General features: G+C 36.9%; 1 protein-coding gene across 1 annotated transcript; it reads right to left on the bottom strand.

The window, feature by feature from the left end:
* Window positions 1-4,007: 4,007 nt before the first annotated feature.
* Window positions 4,008-4,483, bottom strand: LOC126602212 (non-specific lipid-transfer protein 1-like). The gene is made up of 2 exons (XM_050269046.1): window positions 4,196-4,483; window positions 4,008-4,079 (listed from the first exon to the last, which is right to left on the bottom strand). Exons 1-2 carry the CDS (start codon window positions 4,481-4,483, stop codon window positions 4,008-4,010), a joined length of 360 nt encoding a protein of 119 aa, XP_050125003.1.
* Window positions 4,484-20,752: the final 16,269 nt, after the last annotated feature.

Raw genomic sequence — 20,752 nt, 5'->3', positions numbered from 1 at the left:
ATAATGGGAAAGGGTCTCAAGTTAGTGGGCCTCAGAATTACTCCGGTGGCAGCAAGCAAAGTAATTCTTGGAATGGGAATACTAATTACAAGTCTGCTATATCTCCAGAGTGTCAGATATGTTCAAGACGAGGTCACACGGCACCTAATTGCTATTATAGAACTGATAGTGGTCACCTTTTTGGAGGCTTTGTGGTTTGCCAAATCTGTGGCAAGAAGGGACATATTGCTCTGGAATGTTTTCACAGAAACAATTTTTCATATCAAGGTGCTCCACCTCCTGCTTCTCTTACTGCAATGACTGCTCAGAGTTCTACTACTGCAAATGGAGTTCCGAATGTGCATGATTTTGCTTCAGCTGATACATGGGTTGTTGATACAGGTGCAACTCACCATATGACATCAAATCTCGATGTCTTAACTAATATTACTCCTTATAATGGTGATTCAAAGATCACTGTTGGTAGTGGGGAAGCTTTGTCAGTTTCCGATATTGGTTCTTCCCTTCTTAAAACATCTCACCACATTCTCGTTTTACATAATGTTTTACATGTTCCAAAGATTGCCATGAATTTGCTATCTGTCAAGAAATTATGTAAAGATAATAAGTGTTGGTTTGTTTGTGATGATTTGGTTTTCTTTATACAGGACAAGGCAACTCGGAGGGTGTTGTACCAGGGAAAGAGTGATGATAGGGAGTTATTCCAGATTCCGGTTAATGCGTTTTCAAGATTGTCTGCTGCACAGCTTGGTCGTAGTATTGCTTTTGTTGGAAAGAAGATCAAGAGTTCCATTTGGCATAAACGGTTGGGTCATCCTTCTGAGGAGATATTACATAACATGTTGAATGTTGCTCAGTTGTCAGTTGTTTCAGATTCTAGTCCATCCTTATGTACTGCTTGTATTCATGGCAAGTTGAGTAGGTTTCCTTTTCCTGTAAAACAAACTAGATCACATGTAGTCTTTGAGAAGATCCATTCGGATGTGTGGGGTCCTGCACCTGTGAAATCTGTTGAGGGTTTTAGATATTACATCAGTTTTGTTGATGATTGTTCTAGGTTTGTTTGGATTTTTCCAATGTTGAATAAATCAGAAGCCTTTCCAATCTTTTGCAAATTCTATGCTTTTATTGTTACTCAATTCAATGCACATGTCAAGTTGTTTCAATCAGATGGTGGTGGTGAGTATATGAGTAGTATGTTTCATCAGTTTCTAGCAAATAAAGGAATTGTACATCAGGTGTCTTGTCCTCATACACCTCAGCAAAATGGTCTAGCTGAAAGAAAGCATAGACATGTTGTGGAAACATCCATTACTTTGATGACAGATGCAAAGTTACTAACTCAGTTTTGGTATCACAGTTGTGCATATGCAGTTTTTCTGATAAAAAGAACGCCTTGCAAGAATTTGGATATGCAATCTCCTTATCAAGTGTTGTTTAAGTGTGTTCCTGATATTACTTCTCTTAAGATTTTTGGAACTGTAGTATACCCTTTTCTTCGACCTTTTAATGACCATAAGCTTCAACCACGATCACTACAGTGTGTATTTTTGGGCTTTTCTAGTGGGTACAAAGGCGTATTGTGTTATAATCTTCAGACACAAAAGTTTATTATTTCCAGAAGTGTCATCCATGATGAAGAGGTTCATCCTTTCAAGCTATTGTGTGATACAAACGGTTCTAAAACTATACAGCAGCAGTCCAGTTCACCTGTGATTGTGCATATTAATATACCAAGTGCAAGGTATCAACCACGATCTCCTACATCTGATCAAAGTCCGGGTTCAGAGTCCACTCACAGAGCAGTTCATTTTTCTGATTTCAGTGCTACTCATAGTTCAGTTGCTTCAGGCAGGAATGAGATTATACCTTGTCCTCGTGATTCACAGTTGCTTCAGTCCGGGGGTAACAATGTCCAAGCTTCTTCCCCAAGTCATCACTCTGGTACAACATCCATGTTGCCTGTCCACTCCTCCAATCAGCTTGAGGTAATTCTTCCTTTCTCTCCTCATTGTAACTCACCTCAGTGTGATACAGGGATCAATACACATTCTATGACTACAAGGCTAAAAAGTGGGGTGCTTGAGAAGAAGAATTATGCTGCTTTAGTTACTTCCTTTCCTGAGCTTCAGTCTTTACATATTACTAAAGAAGATCCATTCACGGGGGGTTATTCTTTCATTTCTGAGATAGCTGATGTCCAAGAGCCTTCTTCTTTTCGAAAAGCATCTACAATTCCACAATGGTAGACAACTATGCAAGAAGAATATGATTCATTGAGGGCTCAAGGCACTTGGGATTTAGTTCCTTTACCACCAGATCGAGCTATAGTTGGCAGTAAGTGGGTGTATAAAGTGAAAAAGAATCCAGATGGTACAATCTCCAGGTATAAAGCCCGGCTTGTTGCTCAGGGGTTTTCTTAAGAACATGGCATTGATTATATGGACACCTTTAGTCCGGTTGTTCGTCACACTATAGTTCGAATTGTCTTAGCCTTGGCTGCTATTCATCGCTGGAATTTGAGACAGTTAGATATTAAAAATGCTTTTCTTCATGGTGATTTACAAGAGGAGGTTTACATGCAGCAACCTCAAGGGTTTGTTGATGTTTCTTATCCAAAACATGTTTGCAAGCTTATGAAGTCTTTATACGGTTTAAAACAAGCTCCAAGAGCTTGGAATTCGAAGTTTACAACTTATCTCGGAGCTTTGGGATTTTGTGCATCTGCATCTAATACGAGTCTATTTGTGAAACACGATGCATCTGATATCATCATATTGCTGTTGTATGTCGATGATATAATTCTAACTGGGTCAAGTTCAGTGAAGATACAAGGGGTAATCCAAAAGTTGTCTGCGGTATTTGATTTAAAAGACATGGGTAAGCTCACGTATTTCTTGGGGCTACAAATCCAGTATAAGGATAATGGGGATATCTTTGTTAATCAATCGAAATATATCAAAGATTTGCTTCATAAAGCTGGTATGGAAACATGTAAACCAGCTCCAACTCCCTACAAGCCCCATCATCAATTAGTATATTCCGACGGTCCGTTGTTGCCAGATTCCACTTTGTATAGGAGTATAGTTAGCTCCTTGCAATATTTGACCTTTACTAGGCCAGATATTGCTTTTGCCGTCAATACAGTTTGTCAATTCATGTCCTCACCAACTGAGTTTCATTTTGGGGCTGTGAAACGCATTCTGCGATACCTGTAAGGGACAATACATACTGGCATCATGTATTCTGCAGCTACAAGTCCACAGTTAAATGCCTTTTCAGATTCTGATTGGGCAGCCGATTTGAATACAAGAAGATCTGTTACTGGTTATGTCTTATTTTTAGGCAATAATCCCATTTCATGGCAGTCTAAAAAGCAAACTTCAGTGTCTCGCAGTTCAACAGAAGCTGAGTATAAAGCCTTAGCTCATACTGCAGCTGATATAGCTTAGGTCAGAAACATACTCAAGGATCTGGGAGTGTTCTTATGTCATCCACCTAGTCTTCACTGTGATAACATGTCAGCTATTGCCCTTAGTGCCAATCCTGTTTTTCATTCCCGTATTAAACATCTGGATACCGATTTTCACTTTGTTTGGGAACGGGTACAACATGGTGATTTGGAGGTGTTATATGTTCCTACAGAAGATCAAATTGCAGACATCTTGACCAAAGGGTTACATAGTCCTTCTTTTGTTAAGCATTTTCACAATCTCAAACTCGGAGATCCTAGTTGAGATTGAGGGGGGATGTTGAATGTAATGTTGCCATGTCAGCATAAGTTGGAGTGCCATGTAAGCAAGGCAGTTAGAAAGATTGTTAAGAATCGGTTATACAGTTAGAGTAGTTGCTTAGATATTAAGTGTTGAAGGAATATATATAGCAACCTCAGCTATACAATTGTATTCATTCAGTATAATCAATATACAACATTTCGTCTCTCTCTCTCTTCTATTTCTTCTTACTTACTCTTAGTTCTTGCTTTGCTTTCATGTGTTCTTATGCATTTAGTAAGAACTGTTATCAAGTTTATGCTGGTCCGAGAAAAAGGGAAATGTCAGTAAGTTTATATATATGACCTGCAATATCAATATAAGCAAAGATATATAATTTATTAGGGCAAAAAAATAAGACACTCACCTCTGGCAGCTGGTGGTCTTTGAGATGGGGATATTCATCACAATCCCACACTTGCCTGGGAGAGTAGAAGCTGTAACTTCGTTAACATTGGGGAAGCGGTTCTCGCTGCCATACAGCATTCGCAAGCGGCTTGCTTATCAGCTGTGGTTTGGGCGAGGTTCTTGATATTTTGCACCCCAGCGCAGCAAGCAGGGTCAAGACTACCCCGTTTGGACAGGTAGGAAATGCAAGGTGCCAAGTTCGAGTCCACTTGGCCACAATTGACAATGGCCTCTCCTTGCTGCACCATTAGATGAGCCATGGCTAGCACAACCAACATTGAGATCACAATGCCCTTCATCATTTTTCTTAGTAGTGAATATACTATAAAGCTTGATTGCTAGCTTGTGCTTTTGCTTGTGGAAAATGGATGGTTTGCATGGTGTATATATATAGCAGTTTGGAGATGATGGCCTAAACAAAAACAGTTGGGGAATTTTGGCCTTTCTCTAAGGCACTTGGATGGTAAAGGCTAAAGAGGATAAGGTAACCACCCTTGATAGTGGATAGGCAGTCCAAAAAGATGACCCAAAAATTTAGAAAACAAATAAACAAATGCTATGTAGCATTAATGCTACAAGCATTGGATAGACTAAATTGACTTGAATTTTTGCCTTTATTGTGTTCCTATGAATTCAGACTGTCAAATACTTTAGTGCTATGTAGCATGAAAGTCAAACCCAAAATTTGAAGGAAAAATTTTGTCCTAGCTAAGAACATGTGAGAACATTTGAACACATAAGCAAACTATTAACACTTTAAAGTAGGCATGCATTCAAAAACAATTCTAAAACCCATGACTTTCAAAGCCTAGTGAATGGTGAACCACAAGACTCTTTAACAACATTAAAGAGAAGAAAGGATTTTGAGATTCATTACCCTTGAAGCTCATCCTTGTTTACACAAGGGATTCACCCAAGTGGAGGGCCTTCAAGTCACCTCCTAACTCCTTAGATCTTCCTTGTGATTTTCTTCCTTTTGATACTCCTTTACTCCTTGAGGATGTGAGGAAAGGATCTCCAAGAACACCAAAGGTTTAGTGTCTCTAAGTCTCCACACCAAGGATGTAGTGTGAAGAGAAGATGGATGACTGAGAGAGATTTTTAATGCTAGTAAAAGTCTCCCTAAGTGGCCGGCCTCTATAGAGAAAAAGAGAGAAAAAGTTTCTCTTCTTTGCCTCAAGAAAACCCCAATGAGGGAATGGCTATAAAGTTGCCTTTATACCACCTTACAAGTGAGTGGCAAACTTGTAATAAGTCAATCAACTCACTCTCCCTAATGTGGCCGGTTTTAGCTTTGTTCTTGGGCTATTTTTCCATTTAGTTTTAGTTGTCACACAACATAAACTCAATGGGCCTTATGGACCAAAAACCCATTTGGGCCCCAAAACTCGAAACTAAGTTAAAAGCCCAATACGAACCTTTCTTATAATTAATTAACTAATTAATTAATCTTGACCATTCTCAAGTAAACCATTTAATTGCTTATCCATCTCTTGGGAGTTTTAACGAAAAGCCCATGGTACTGTTCACTTTAATGAAAAACCACATTTTTACACTAAAAAGTCAAACATGGTACTATTCACTTTACCCTTTATTTTGTCCTTATCGTTAAAACTCAAAGTTTTGAAGCCATTTTCTTTAGTTTTCCTTCTCTTTTATATCTTCACATTTATCCTTACTCAATGTACGATCCATTAGATTCCATTTAGAGAAGTAGTGGACGATTGTTACTCTTAACGATCAATTGTGAATTGAAACAACATTTCAATTCTCCGTTTGATGAAGATTAATGTTTGCTAATCTTCAGGACTTCCACAAACCATGAGTGACACCTAGCAGTATGTCATGGCTACCCAAGCTATGTAGAAGTGGTTGGAAAACCTATCCAATTACAATTACAATGCAATACGGTCCTTCTCTGATACAATACTCTTAATCACATTGTTTGAGTGATAGTTTGTTTCATGTCTACTATCCAATGTGATATTTCTCTATATGATTCATTTGAATATGATTTGGAACAAACTTGCTAAGTCATATTCGTATGCTTTGGCCAAAGACTCCTGAATCATATCTCAGAGTATTCTCCCTTCACCATGGAAGGTTAGAGAGCCCTTGTTGTGCATTCATATGCCTACATGACTAGATAGCTTGACCCCAACAATGTCGTGGACACTCTCGATGGAATGCCTTTGACATGATCAAAGATCAATGACCTAACCATTAGACATCTATGATGCCTCAGGTCAAAGGACTACTTTGCATATTGCAACTTACGAGTTCTTACATGACTTGTATGTTCGAACTCCTTTTTTATCGTTGTTCAGTGTACTCAATTACCTTTCAAGCACCTATGTGTTTGTCTTAGTGTCCAACACTAAATGACTTGAGACTAGTCATACTCACACTTGAGTTAACATAACACATACTAATCTTAGCGGATTGTCAATGCCCAATTGGCAATCCTATGGCTAGGAGCGTTTTAGGAATGAACTTAAGAGAAAAATCTCGTTAATCTAACTTACTTAGATCATTTCTCTCTAATATAACACTGGCATGAGGTTCAATAATCCAAACCGTCTTGGATTTAGCTCTCCATCTAAGATTTGTGATTATGGATCACACAAGTGTGCAAAAATTAACCTAACTATTAGCAGTTCAAATTAAATCTTGTAAAAATAGTGCTTATGTGAACAACTTACCAGATATTCCTAAGCTTGTCTTTCCACGGGTACTATCTGTAAAAGCAGGTTAATTAAGTCAATAATTAGTACTTTTGTTATCAAAAGAATAAAATACTTGAAGAATTGTTTGCATAAATCTTTGTTTTCATTTAATATAAAAAGTTCAAATATATTCTTTGAGTCCAAATTTGTTGTATATATTATCTGCACAAACTAGCTAATTAAAACCTTGTCAATGTGAAAATGACGAAAATATTTGCCGGCAAAGTACTGCAACAAGTCAAGTTAAATCGCATTCAGTTTCTGCAGTCTGATTATCTGTGAAATTATATTGACCAATAGTTCTCTTCAGTCTGCAAGTCTTACCCATCTCTTCGCAACGTCCACATGATGGTTTGGACCACTGCAGCATCATAAGGCTGAATGCTCCCACTGATGAAATATCTGGAACTGATGTGTAGTCACGCAGCTTGGTACAAGACACTAGGGGCATATCATCAATGGAAACTGGCCGTTGACAGCATAGTAGTTAGTTTGGTTTTCAGGTTTGTCAAGGCCCGAAGGGCACAGTTTGATAAACTTACGTCCGCTTGGTCCAAGTAATGGTGACAGACAACTGAATAAAGTAAAATTAGTATCAACCGGTCGATGCACAAATTGAAAGGTCGAGGAAGATAAGTTGAATTTGAAAATATCTTTAGGCGGGCAATCACTTTGGAAATATACTCTGATTTCTTGAGATGCGTAGTTAATCGTTTCAACGATGAGCATTTTATGGGTAATGAAGGACATGAGGGAGTAAAGAAATGGATTAACCATCTTGAGAAGACTTTCCATTTGATGCATAGATAGGAAAATTTTCTGAAAGATAGGTGGGTTGAGAGGACTACCTGGTTTTTAGGTGAACAACCTGCATCCTGGTGGAGACAGGAGTTTTATCAGTTGTCACCAGAGGAAGCTGCTAATTGGGAAGTTTTTAAGCAGTTATTTCAGAAGAGATTCATTCCTCCAGAATATATAGATCCCAAGAAGCAAGAATTCAGGCACCTAAAGCAAGGAAAGATGACAACTAATGAGTACTACAGGAGGTTTACTGATTTATCTCGCTATCACATGGAGGTTGCTGCTAATCCGGTTGAGATACTTTGTCGTTTTTTGTTGGGTACTCGAAAGAAGTGGCGTTCTATGGCGACCATAGCTTTTGTGGTACTTACCAAGAGTTTTATGAGATTTTGCTATGAATTGAAGATTCAGAGAATATGCCTAGTGAGAGTGAGGAGGAAGAAAATGATGGAAATCAGAAGAAAGATGATAAAGGTAAAGGTCAATCATGTTTGGGACCTTACAAGACTCTGAGCTTTAAGAGAGGTGGAGCTAGTTCCAATTCTTCCAGTGGGAGTTGGGGTTCCACTGGTCAGAGGAGAGGTGGTAGATTTTCTAGAGGTCCTCGTTTTCAGAGGTAGAGGGATTCTAGTGGCACAGGTGCACCTTTATGTCGCAGGTGTAATAATCGGCACTTTGGGGAGTGTAGGCGAGGCAGTAGCGAATGATATACTTGTGATCAAATAGGGCATAGGGCTATGCATTGTCCTTAGAATAACAGAGGCCCTAGCTGTTGGAAATGTGCCCTAAAGCCAATCATGTGATGATACTTTACGGACATTTCACATGTTAAACTAATCTAGTTTTACATATAAAGGGCATACATTATTGTTTGAGCCGTCTCATATAAATGTTATATGCTTAAACGATAAAGTCCAAGGAATATGTGATTGGGAGAATGTAATCTAATGAAGTTAGATTCATGAGACCATTCTTTCGTAGACACATCCTAAACGTTCCTGATCATAGGATTGCCAATTGGGCGTTGACAGTCCGTTAAGATCAGTACGTACTATGTCTTCTCTCAGGGAGAGTGATTAGTCTCGAGTCATTGGTGTGTGTGACATCAAGACAAGTACGTAGGTGCTCAATAGAGAATGAGTTCACTGAACGTGATCAACGAAGAGTTCTTATATTCCATGTCACATGAGAACTCATGGTTGGGATAATGCAAAGTAGTCCTTTGACCTGAGGCATCACAGTTGTCTTGTGGTTAAGTCCTTGATCTTTGATTATGTCAAAGTCACCCCCTCGGGGTGTCCACGGCATCGTTGGGGTTAAGCCACTTAGCTATGGAGACAAGTGAATGCGCAACAAGGGATCTCTAACCTTCAAACAGTTGAGGGAGAATACTCTATGATATGATTTGAAATCTCTGGCCAGAGTATGAATGAGATTAGGGAATGCGTTCCAAATCACATTCAAGGAAATCATATAAGCACACGAATCACATTGGATAGTAGACATGAATAAATAAACTATCATACCAAACAATGTGGACAAGAGTATTAGATTAGAGAAGGACCGTATTGCATTTGTAATCCCAAACTGAATAGGTTCTCTATCCTCTTCTGATTAGCTTAGGTAACCATGATATGCTGCTAGGTGTCACTCATGGTTTGTGGAAGCCCTAAACGTGTGTAATCACTAAAGGGAGAATTGAAAATAGTTTCAATTCACAATCGATGTAAAATGGTTTTAATCGCCCACTACCTCGCTAAAAGGAACCTAATGGATCGCACACCATAAAAGGTGGAGATTGAAGATTAAACGGAAATGAGTAAGAATGATTAAATGGTTTAATCATTTATTTATGGCAAGGATTAATTAATATGTTAATTAATCAAACGAATAAGTTCGTTAAAGACTTCGGGATAGTTTTGGACCTTAAGGCCCAATGGGCTTCGAACGTCAAGCCCATTAACTTAAGTTGTATGACAATTTAATGAATGAAGATTCATTAAAGCCCAAAAGCCCAAAATCCCCTAAATGGCAAGCCATAGTGTGATGAATTAGGGTTTTGGTTATTTAGGTCACTTAAAGAAGTGACTATATAAATGACTTTATAACAAAATATTCATTAAGTGATTAAGGGTTTATTTTGGGGGAAAATTGGTGAGAATTGTCTCTCCATTTTCTCTCTAAAGAGGCCAACACCTTGGAGGGTACATCTAGCAATCCTACTACTCCAAGGTCACTCATTTCTTCTACAATCAAACCTTGGTGAAGAGACTTAGAGGTTCCCTATTTTGGGAACTTGGAGAAACCTATTTTTCCATCCAAATCCATGGATCTAAGAAGCAAGGAATGAAGGCCCTATCTCTTTGGGTGATTAGCCTTTGCTTATGCAAAGAGGAATCTACAAAGGTAATAATTTCAACTCACTTTGTTTTGAGTTGATTATTGGTTCACCAATCTACTAGGCTTTGAATTTCATGGTAATGTTTTGTTTTTGAGTGCATGCAAGCATGATTCCGCCTTTAATTGTTAATTGCATGCTATATGATGTTGCTCAAATGAACATGTTTTTCAAAATAAATCCTTCAAGTGGTATCAGAGCCTAGGTCTAGTAGTTGGTGAATCCTTTTGGGTTTTGTAGTTCATAAGTTTATGATTTAAAAGTTGTAATTGTTACAAGCTTTATTCTTGCTTCTTTGAATGTAAATTTTGTTTGAAAATTTGCCATCTCAAATGTTGTAGATGTAGTTCATATGAGGATGAATATTGGAGCTAAAATTTGGTGCCATGATTTTGGGGATTTTCGGCCAAATCCAAAGGGTGATTTTTTGGGTTCATGTTTGTCTTGTTAAAAATGTTTTAAGGTGACTTTTGGAACCCCTAAGTACCCTAGGATGTTAACACCATTTTGAATGGTGAAAATTTGAGTTTTATGGCTTGAAAACATTCATGGAGCTCTTATGGGTTTTCATGGATGTTCTTCAATGTTCTTGATGTTCTTGCCAAGAACAAAAAGGTTTTGTGTTTTGATTCAAAGTTTTGAATATTTCATAAAGTTTATGTTATATGTTTTTCAAATGATTTATCATGTATTTAAAGTGTTAAATATTTGTATAAATGATGATGGAAACATCAATCATCAAAACATATATTATTTTTATGAAAGTATTTAAATTGTTAAATATTTGTATAAATGATGAAAGAAATATCAATCATCAAAACATATATTATTTTTATGAAAGGTGAAAGCACTACTTGATTGTTTTTGACAAAACTAATAAATCAAAACACCCACCACTCCTTTTTATCCCTAAAAACCGGCCACCCTAATAAAATAGGGTATTTTTGGGGCTTTTATGCAATTACATAAAGTTTTGATACTTTTGTGTATTTGTACTTTGACCCGAAAGTTTACGTTTTGACGTTAAGGCCTAAAAACGCTAAAGGACAAATTGTTTTGCTCCTTTAATGAAGTTTTGAATTTATTTAAATTTTGGGTTCTAGTTGTATTTACATGAAGTAGTGACTTTTGTGTTTTTACAAAGTGACCCCAAAAGTTTATGTTTTCGCAATATGGCCCAAAAAGTTGTGGTTATTGCATGATGGCCCAAATAGGATGAGAACAAAATTGTTTTGTCTCTTTAAATGAGAATTGGATTTTCATTTTGTTTAGCTCCACTTAAATCAATTTTATGGATACAAAAACCAAATGAAAATGTTGCATTCAATTAATTAGTTAAAGCGTTAATTAATTAAAGGATGATTATGAACCTAAGCCTAATATAATTGAGCTATGTGAAAGGCGTTTCAAATTTGTTTGAACCATGGGAATGTGTAGATTAGATTTTGGTTGTAATTTGATTTGATCAAATGTTGTAAAAGGGCATAAGTCCTTCTTTACTTTAAGGTAATTTGTTTTATGCAAATGTTGTAATGAGCATAAGCTCATCCTTTACTTTGAAGTATTTCTTTCTTGCTTTATATGATATGCATGAAAATGAAGTAATTGGGTCCAACGCCCCTAAGACAACACGCCTTAATGTGATTAAACGCGTAACTAAAATCAATCTCCATCCCTAGACCGAGATTCAACACAAGGCTCGTGTTGAATCTAAACAAAGGTTCATAGTCATCCTAAGGCCCTAAGGCAACTATATAGTCCATCAAATGAATGCAAACCTTATGTTAGTAGTAACATATACTCTTGCTTTAAAAACCGTTTTAAAAGCATAGTGGGAGTATTATGTACAACTAAAACAATCATATGGACCAATAGTTGTAATAGGACCAAAATTGTTTTAATAGAGATTAAAATGTATATTGATATGTGATGAGACCTAAAACCCTCAACCAAACCAATATTAAGTTGAAAGCGTGAGAGTGCTTAGAACATTCTTTCGTGGCCTTCCACCATGGTAGTTCCAATCGTTTATGACTTGTACACCGGCTTCACCCTATCATGGGGAAGTACAAAGTGCATGCTTATACTCAGGAGGAGTCTATATACATATGATGAGGTGAGTGTAGGCAACGAGGATGGCCAATATCGTATCATCGTGAGGCTATTCTTGAAACCCTTCATGAACTAAGCATGGTGGGAATGACTTAACTAAGTGCAATGGAACCAATATCATATCATTGTGAGGTGACATTCTCTAGAGGCCAAATAAGATGGGTACTTGCATTAGTTGCAAATGAGTAAGCGTACTCTCTCATTATTATTAATGCTAGCCAATATCATATCATTGTGAGGTGGGCTTGGTAGTAGTGAGCCTCCCATAACCTACTAAGAGTTTCATCCAAAACTCTCGAATTCCAATGAGGGATATGGAATTTGCCAAAAATTGTAGGTGATGCTTTTTGATTTAAAGACCCGAATCAAATGGCTTAAAATCAATCAATTTATATACGTTATGTATTTGTTTACCAATATATTTGCAAACGCTATCCAACACTTGACAAATAAAAGCCGAACGTTTAGTTTACTGACTTGGTACTACAAAACCATAGATTGTCTTTAATGGCTTGTAAATGTACCTAAGTAGTCTCATCCTCACAATCTTCCTATTGATAATGTATCATTAGAAGAATATGTTAGAAAAGGTCTATCATAGAGAGGACAACACTTTTAATGTCATAATTCTTCAATTACAAATTGTTGTATGAAGAAATAAGAGTTGCTTTGAACAACCCTTAGTCAATACAAACACTTAGTGCTTATTTCTTTGTTAATTGAACAAAGAACTTGAGAAGTAAGTACAAGGGCATGGACACTTTATGTGCCATGATTCTTCACTTACAAATTGTTGTATGAAGAAATGAGAGTTGCCTTGTACAACTCTTGAAAGTTTGTAATTATGTTTAGAACATAATGGTTGGTTGACAAAAATAGTCCATTAACATGGACTTATGATGATTTTGAATCATTGAGTGTTGAAGTGTTAAACCACTTAACGAGACGGAAACTAGGCAAGGACTTCACCTTTGTTTCCCTATCCTAATGGTTCACTAAGTTTATGGTAAACTATGTAGTGAACAATAACCACATACTCTCCAAATTGTTTGATGTGTATAACACAATTGAAAAAGGTTTCAAGAGAGATAGTGGGAGTTTAGGGACCATGACTAATGTAGTCAAAGGTGAAAGTCAAATAAAGAAGATAAATAACTCCAAGGGAACAAACTTTCTTTATGAAAGGATGGACATTGGAAGGGGTATTTGCAAGAAATGTCTTGCAAGTGTCAAGAACACACCTTTCGAAGGTGTTGTAAATAGTTCTTGAATAGTTCAAAACAGTTGGTTCTTCTACTTGAATGTATGATTCCGTATTAGTAACTATGTTTTACAAATCGTTGTAAAAGTGTGACTAATAAGAAGTAGAAGATATATGAGAGAAGAAAAGGTGCTTCACATACGGAACGTGAATAAGATAAAGATCTCTGCGAAAGCAGATAGTACTTACTTCCTCATATGAACTACCAAAGAAATTGGATTATAGTAATCTAATTGATTGTCTCTATAGTAGAGATGATATGGTAGTGTTAACTGTTTAGAATATAATGATGCTTAAAACCCAAAAGGTTGCAAGGTAGTGACTAATCCCAACTAAATTGTGATACCTCTAAAACATAAGTTACGAGTTGGTGAAACAAGGATGTTTTGGATCGTTAGATCCGGATCCAATACCTTCTTGTTAAAATTGTATAGAGGCGAAATGTTCGAATCTTTATTCTTTTGGAAAGAAGAAAGAATCACAAAGTTGTTGAGGTTAATTCACTTAGATGTTAGTGGCACTTGTCCACAACATAATACTACTCATGTTATATGACATTCACCGAAGATCACTCTCGGTTGGACTATAGTTTATTTTGAATAAACACAAGTCCGAATACTTTGAAAAAGGTTTCAAAGAATTCAAGAAATGTAAATAGATGAGTAAGATATCTAAAGTATTTACCTCCTTAGATTTGATCCAAGGAAAGGTAACACTTTAGATGAGTTTCCTTGAAAGATATCAAGGAAAATAGCATCATAAGATAATGTATTTCTCCATTAGGAGAAGAACGAACTCGAATAAGATTTAGTTCGTTAGATGTTATCTATTACCCATATATAGGATATATACTTCTAAAACAATATGATTGTCAATTAGAAGATCTTCCAAAATTTTCATAACTCCATAAGATGTAGTTGGAAAGAAAGACAAATCTTAAGCATGTTAAGATTTGGGGTTGTGTGCTAATAAGCAATATTTGTTTGATAACAATCTTGTGGGATATCCTTAAATTAACTTTTGGATATCACTTCTATAAACCAACTAACAAATGTTGTTTTGTTGGGTAGTTCATTGTAATCATACAATGTGATTTGCCTAAAAGCAAATGAACGAGAGATAGAACTCAAAGAATGGGTTCTTTGAGAGACAAGATAGTAATCAACAAATATAACAACCTAGTTCCTATACCACAAGCTCCAAGGTAGTCGATAAGAATGAAAATCCTTATGACTACATTGAGTGCATATACGATATATACTCAAGGAAATGGTAAAGTACCATTTGACTCGAAATAATGAAACCTTCATAGCTAATTGGTAGCTTAAGATAACTACAATCAAAGAGAATGGTTGACTTTGAAGAAACCATCTTTGAGATAGGCTTGGTTTCAATTAATTCGAAGATTGCTAGCTACAACTAAAATGGTGATTCAATGTTTTGACATAATATGGGTTTCCGAAACCATTATTAAGATAGTCTTGATAATATATGTCCAAAACTATAAATCACAAGATATGTAAGTTGTAGAGATCCATCCATCATGGATCTTAGCAAGTTAGTGGGAGCTATTTGCATTTTATGAGGAAAAAGGATCAAATCGTTTGATTTCTCATCAAGATGTAAATGAATCTTTTGTTTACGAGTTTTACAAAAGATTAGTGGGAGTTAATCATGTTCCTAAAATTTAAGTATATATGATATATTAATTTTGGAAATAAAAAGAATACTTCTTCGTTAAAGTTATGACTTTAATACATTATATGAAGATAGAATGTATATGGGAAATATAGTCTATATACATGGGATGGAAATCTATAATGATATATTTCATGATATAATTGGATTATATCAATCCCTAATAATAGACAATGGATGCTAGGAAGTTTCTCATATGATGATAAACTTCAATAAGAATGACGATTCTAGTGAGACTAGCAAGTTGCCTTTCTCAAAGGGAACGTACCCTTTGACTCCCATAGAAATAATGCGTAAATTGAATCCTTTATGCATAAGCAGAAATGTGATTTATGTATTTCATATTGTATGAAAAACATTGATATGAGTTGTACCTAGAACGGTACAAGACGATATCAGTGCAAGCCCAGGATCAGAACCGTGGCAACTGTCAAGTGAGTCCTTAAGTATTTAAGAAATACTAAAGGATAGATTCCTCAAAGAATGAGGAAGAATTAGAGTAACGTAATGGAAGCGTAAATGTATTAGATTATGAATCTAATCCATCATTGGATGTTTCTTCATTATGAATGAAGAGATAAACAAATATCTCTTTATTATGACTAAAGAGATATTTGGATGGAAACATTAAAGTAATGACTTTAGTGTGTTCCATTATGAATGCAAGATATATTGCCATATAGAAGTTTACAACAATGTTGTTTGGATGGGAAAGTTCATTTATGAACTCTCTATTCGATTCCAACCAGAAAGTGTATGACACTAATGGGGCGATAGCTCAAGCCTGGGAATCAAGGTCTCATCAAGATCCGAACACAAATGAGAGACTGAACCACATGATTGAGAATCATGTATAATGGTGACGTCGTTATTCTCAAGGTTGCTTCTGTGGATAACACATATAGATATCCACTGCCTAGGCCTACTATTCAGCCATTTATGAAATGACTACAGAAGAGGTATCATCAAGATGACCAAGCTGATTGGCTCTAGTGCAAGTGGGAGATTGTTGGAAATGTGCCCTAAAGCCAATCATGTGATGATACTTTACGGACATTTCACATGTTAAACTAATCTAGTTTTACATATAAAGGGCATACATTATTGTTTGAGCCGTCTCATATAAATGTTATATGCTTAAACGATAAAGTCCAAGGAATATGTGATTGGGAGAATGTAATCTAATGAAGTTAGATTCATGAGACCATTCTTTCGTAGACACATCCTAAACGTTCCTGATCATAGGATTGCCAATTGGGCGTTGACAGTCCGTTAAGATCAGTACGTACTATGTCTTCTCTCAGGGAGAGTGATTAGTCTCGAGTCATTGGTGTGTGTGACATCAAGACAAGTACGTAGGTGCTCAATAGAGAATGAGTTCACTGAACGTGATCAACGAAGAGTTCTTATATTCCATGTCACATGAGAACTCATGGTTGGGATAATGCAAAGTAGTCCTTTGACCTGAGGCATCACAGTTGTCTTGTGGTTAAGTCCTTGATCTTTGATTATGTCAAAGTCACCCCCTCGGGGTGTCCACGGCATCGTTGGGGTTAAGCCACTTAGCTATGGAGACAAGTGAATGCGCAACAAGGGATCTCTAACCTTCAAACAGTTGAGGGAGAATACTCTATGATATGATTTGAAATCTCTGGCTAGAGTATGAATGAGATTAGGGAATGCGTTCCAAATCACATTCAAGGAAATCATATAAGCACACGAATCACATTGGATAGTAGACATGAATAAATAAACTATCATACCAAACAATGTGGACAAGAGTATTAGATTAGAGAAGGACCGTATTGCATTTGTAATCCCAAACTGAATAGGTTCTCTATCCTCTTCTGATTAGCTTAGGTAACCATGATATGCTGCTAGGTGTCACTCATGGTTTGTGGAAGCCCTAAACGTGTGTAATCACTAAAGGGAGAATTGAAAATAGTTTCAATTCACAATCGATGTAAAATGATTTTAATCGCCCACTACCTCGCTAAAAGGAACCTAATGGATCGCACACCATAAAAGGTGGAGATTGAAGATTAAACGGAAATGAGTAAGAATGATTAAATGGTTTAATCATTTATTTATGGCAAGGATTAATTAATATGTTAATTAATCAAACGAATAAGTTCGTTAAAGACTTCGGGATAGTTTTGGACCTTAAGGCCCAATGGGCTTCGAACGTCAAGCCCATTAACTTAAGTTGTATGACAATTTAATGAATGAAGATTCATTAAAGCCCAAAAGCCCAAAATCCCCTAAATGGCAAGCCATAGTGTGATGAATTAGGGTTTTGGTTATTTAGGTCACTTAAAGAAGTGACTATATAAATGACTTTATAACAAAATATTCATTAAGTGATTAAGGGTTTATTTTGGGGGAAAATTGGTGAGAATTGTCTCTCCATTTTCTCTCTAAAGAGGCCAACACCTTGGAGGGTACATCTAGCAATCCTACTACTCCAAGGTCACTCATTTCTTCTACAATCAAACCTTGGTGAAGAGACTTAGAGGTTCCCTATTTTGGGAACTTGGAGAAACCTATTTTTCCATCCAAATCCATGGATCTAAGAAGCAAGGAATGAAGGCCCTATCTCTTTGGGTGATTAGCCTTTGCTTATGCAAAGAGGAATCTACAAAGGTAATAATTTCAACTCACTTTGTTTTGAGTTGATTATTGGTTCACCAATCTACTAGGCTTTGAATTTCATGGTAATGTTTTGTTTTTGAGTGCATGCAAGCATGATTCCGCCTTTAATTGTTAATTGCATGCTATATGATGTTGCTCAAATGAACATGTTTTTCAAAATAAATCCTTCACTAGCAGCCTTCCTTACCACCACCAATGCTGATCCAGTAAGTTCAAGGATCTAGCAATTATGGTTAGACAGGTCGCGTAGGTGCTTATCATAACTAGGGAGATGTAGCTCCTTATTCTACAGGGCAGTATTAGTACCTACAGGACCCGTATTAGCAGAGTGGTTATCCTCAGTATCCTGGAGATTATATGCCATATCTGCCGTATTCAGCTGATGGATCTCAATGGTATCCTAGATGACAACCCCAACATGTAGAGGTTGCTTCCCGTAGTGCGGGATCATCGAGGCAGCTTGGTCAGCCAAGTCAGGGGCGAGGTATGCATGGGCGAAGTAATCAAGCTAACAGAGGTCGTGGATGACGACAACAAGCCCAGGGATGTATACACTACATGATAATCCTGATTTGATCATGGGTACGTTGAATATTCTTGGTCATTTTGCTAGAATATTAATTTATTGTGGTGCTACGCATTCTGCTATTTCTCATACATTTGCTCAGTTGACACAACCTCATCCTACACCTCTTGGATATGATTTAGAGTTTGCAATGCTTAGAAGGGATAGATGTTATGTTAGTTGAGTATATCCAGGATGTCTCATGTTAGTGGAGGATGTAGTTATGCCAACTAATTTCATCCCGTTAGATAATGTGGATTTTGATGTGATTTTGGGCACAGATTGGTTACATTACAATCATGCCAATATAGATTGCTATGGGAAAACAATTACTTTTCATCGTCCTGGATTATTTAAGGTTACTTTTGTGGGCGAGCGTAGTGGGGTGAGGCAGGGTGTTATTACTGCCATAAGAGCTAAAAAGTTGTTAGAGAAAGGTTGTCAAGGATATTTGGCTCATGTAGTGTTGAATGATAATGTTCCTAGCAGTGTGAAGGATGTGCGAGTAGTCAGACATTTTCCTGATGTGTTCCTTGATGATTTACCTGGATTATCGCCAGACCGAGATGTGGAGTTCATTATTGATTTGCTTCTAGGTACTGATCCTATATCTTTAACTCTTTATCGAATGGCTCCTGCTGAATTGAGGGAATTGAAGATTCATTCAGTTGCAGGAATTAGTTGATACAGGTTTTATTCGGCCTAGTACTTCACCCTGGGAAGCTCCGGTGTTATTTGTGCAGAAGAAAGACGAAACTTTGAGGCTATGCATTGATTATAGGCAATTGAATCGGGTAACAATTAAAAACCGTTATCCATTGCTGTGTATAGATGATTTATTTGATCAGCTTGGAGGTGCCTGTGTGTTTTCTAAGATTGATTTGAGGTCTGGTTATTATCAATTCAAGATTAAAAGTGAAGATGTTCTTAAGATAGCTTTCAAGGCTCGTTATGGTCATTATGAGTTTCTTGTGATGCCATTCGAGTTAACTAATGCACCTGCAGCTTTTATGGATTTGATGAATCGAGTATTCTAGCCATATTTGGACAGGTTTGTTATTGTCTTTATTGACGATATTCTGGTATACTTTAGGTCTAAATCGGAGCATGTTCGACATCTTACTTGGGTGCTGAAGAGATTAAGGGAACACCAATTGTATGCTAAATTTAGCAAGTGCCAATTTTGGCTGGATCAAGTGGCATTTTTGGGACATGTTATATCTGCTCAAGGTGTCCAGGTGGAATCTCAGAAAGTGGCAGCTGTGAAGATTTGGAGACATTATCTTTATGGCGAAAAATGTAAGATCTTTAGGGATCATAAAAGTCTTCAATATCTTTTTACTTAGAGGGATCTTAATCTTCGACAATGAATGTGGATTGAATTGCTCAGTGATTATGATTGCACGATTGAGTATCACCCTCGTCGTGCAAATGTGGTAGCAGATGCACTTAGTAGGAAGCCTTAAGGGATAATTAATGCTTTGTATGCTTGTCATGTTCCTCTTCTCGCAGATTTGAGGTCCACTGGAGTGAAGTTAGGGGTGGAAAAATGAGAGGAAGCCTTACTTGCTAATTTTCAGGTTAGGCCAATATTAATTGATCGAGTACTCGAGGCTCAAATGAATGATGAAGAAATCCAGGAGTTAATTGAGGCAAGAAATCAAGGGAAAAAGAAAGATCTCAGAATTCAGGAGACTGACGGCGTGCTTATGCAGGAGAACAAAATGTACGTGCCGAATAATGTATAATGTAGAATTAAAGAAAGAAATTTTGGATGAAACGCAGTGTTTGGCTTATGAAATGTATCCTGGAGGTATTAAAATGTATCATACCATTCGACCATTTTATTATTGGCCAAGTATGAAAAGAGAAATTGCTGAGTATGTGAGTAGGAAAAAGCCATTTAGATTGATGCAACCACTTCCCGTTCCACAGTGGAAATGGGAAAACATTACCATGGACTTTGTGTACAAGCTTCCTCCTACACGAAATGGTTGTGATGGAATTTAGGTAATAGTTGATCGGCTTACTAAGTCAGCGCATTTTATTCCAGTGAGGGAGAAATATTCTTTAAGCCGATTAGCCGAATTGTTCATATCGAAGATTGTTAAGCATCATGGAGTTCCAGTTAGTATTATCTTGGATCGGGATCCTCGATTCACTTCTAAATTCAAGATGGCATTTCAGGAGGCTTTTGGTTCGAGGTTACTCTATAGTACGGTATATCATCCCCAGACAGACGGACAATCTGAGAGGACTATTCAGACATTAGAGGATATGCTAAGATCTTCAGTATTGCATTTTGGTGACACCTGGCATCAACAGTTAGATTTGATGGAGTTTACATATAATAATAGC

The sequence above is a fragment of the Malus sylvestris genome, chromosome 2, assembly GCF_916048215.2.
Source record: "Malus sylvestris chromosome 2, drMalSylv7.2, whole genome shotgun sequence".
Lineage (NCBI taxonomy): Eukaryota > Viridiplantae > Streptophyta > Magnoliopsida > Rosales > Rosaceae > Malus > Malus sylvestris.
The sequence above is the reverse complement of the archived record's forward strand: the minus strand, read 5'-3'. Positions and strand labels throughout refer to the sequence as shown.

Coding starts and splice junctions, on each gene's coding strand:
- LOC126602212 (XM_050269046.1), bottom strand. CDS start 4,483: ATGATGAAGGGCATTGTGATCTCAATGTTGGTTGTGCTAGCCATGGCT. Junction 4,080..4,195: donor TACAGCTTCTACTCTCCCAG/GCAAGTGTGGGA, acceptor TTGATATTGCAG/GTCATATATATAAACTTACT.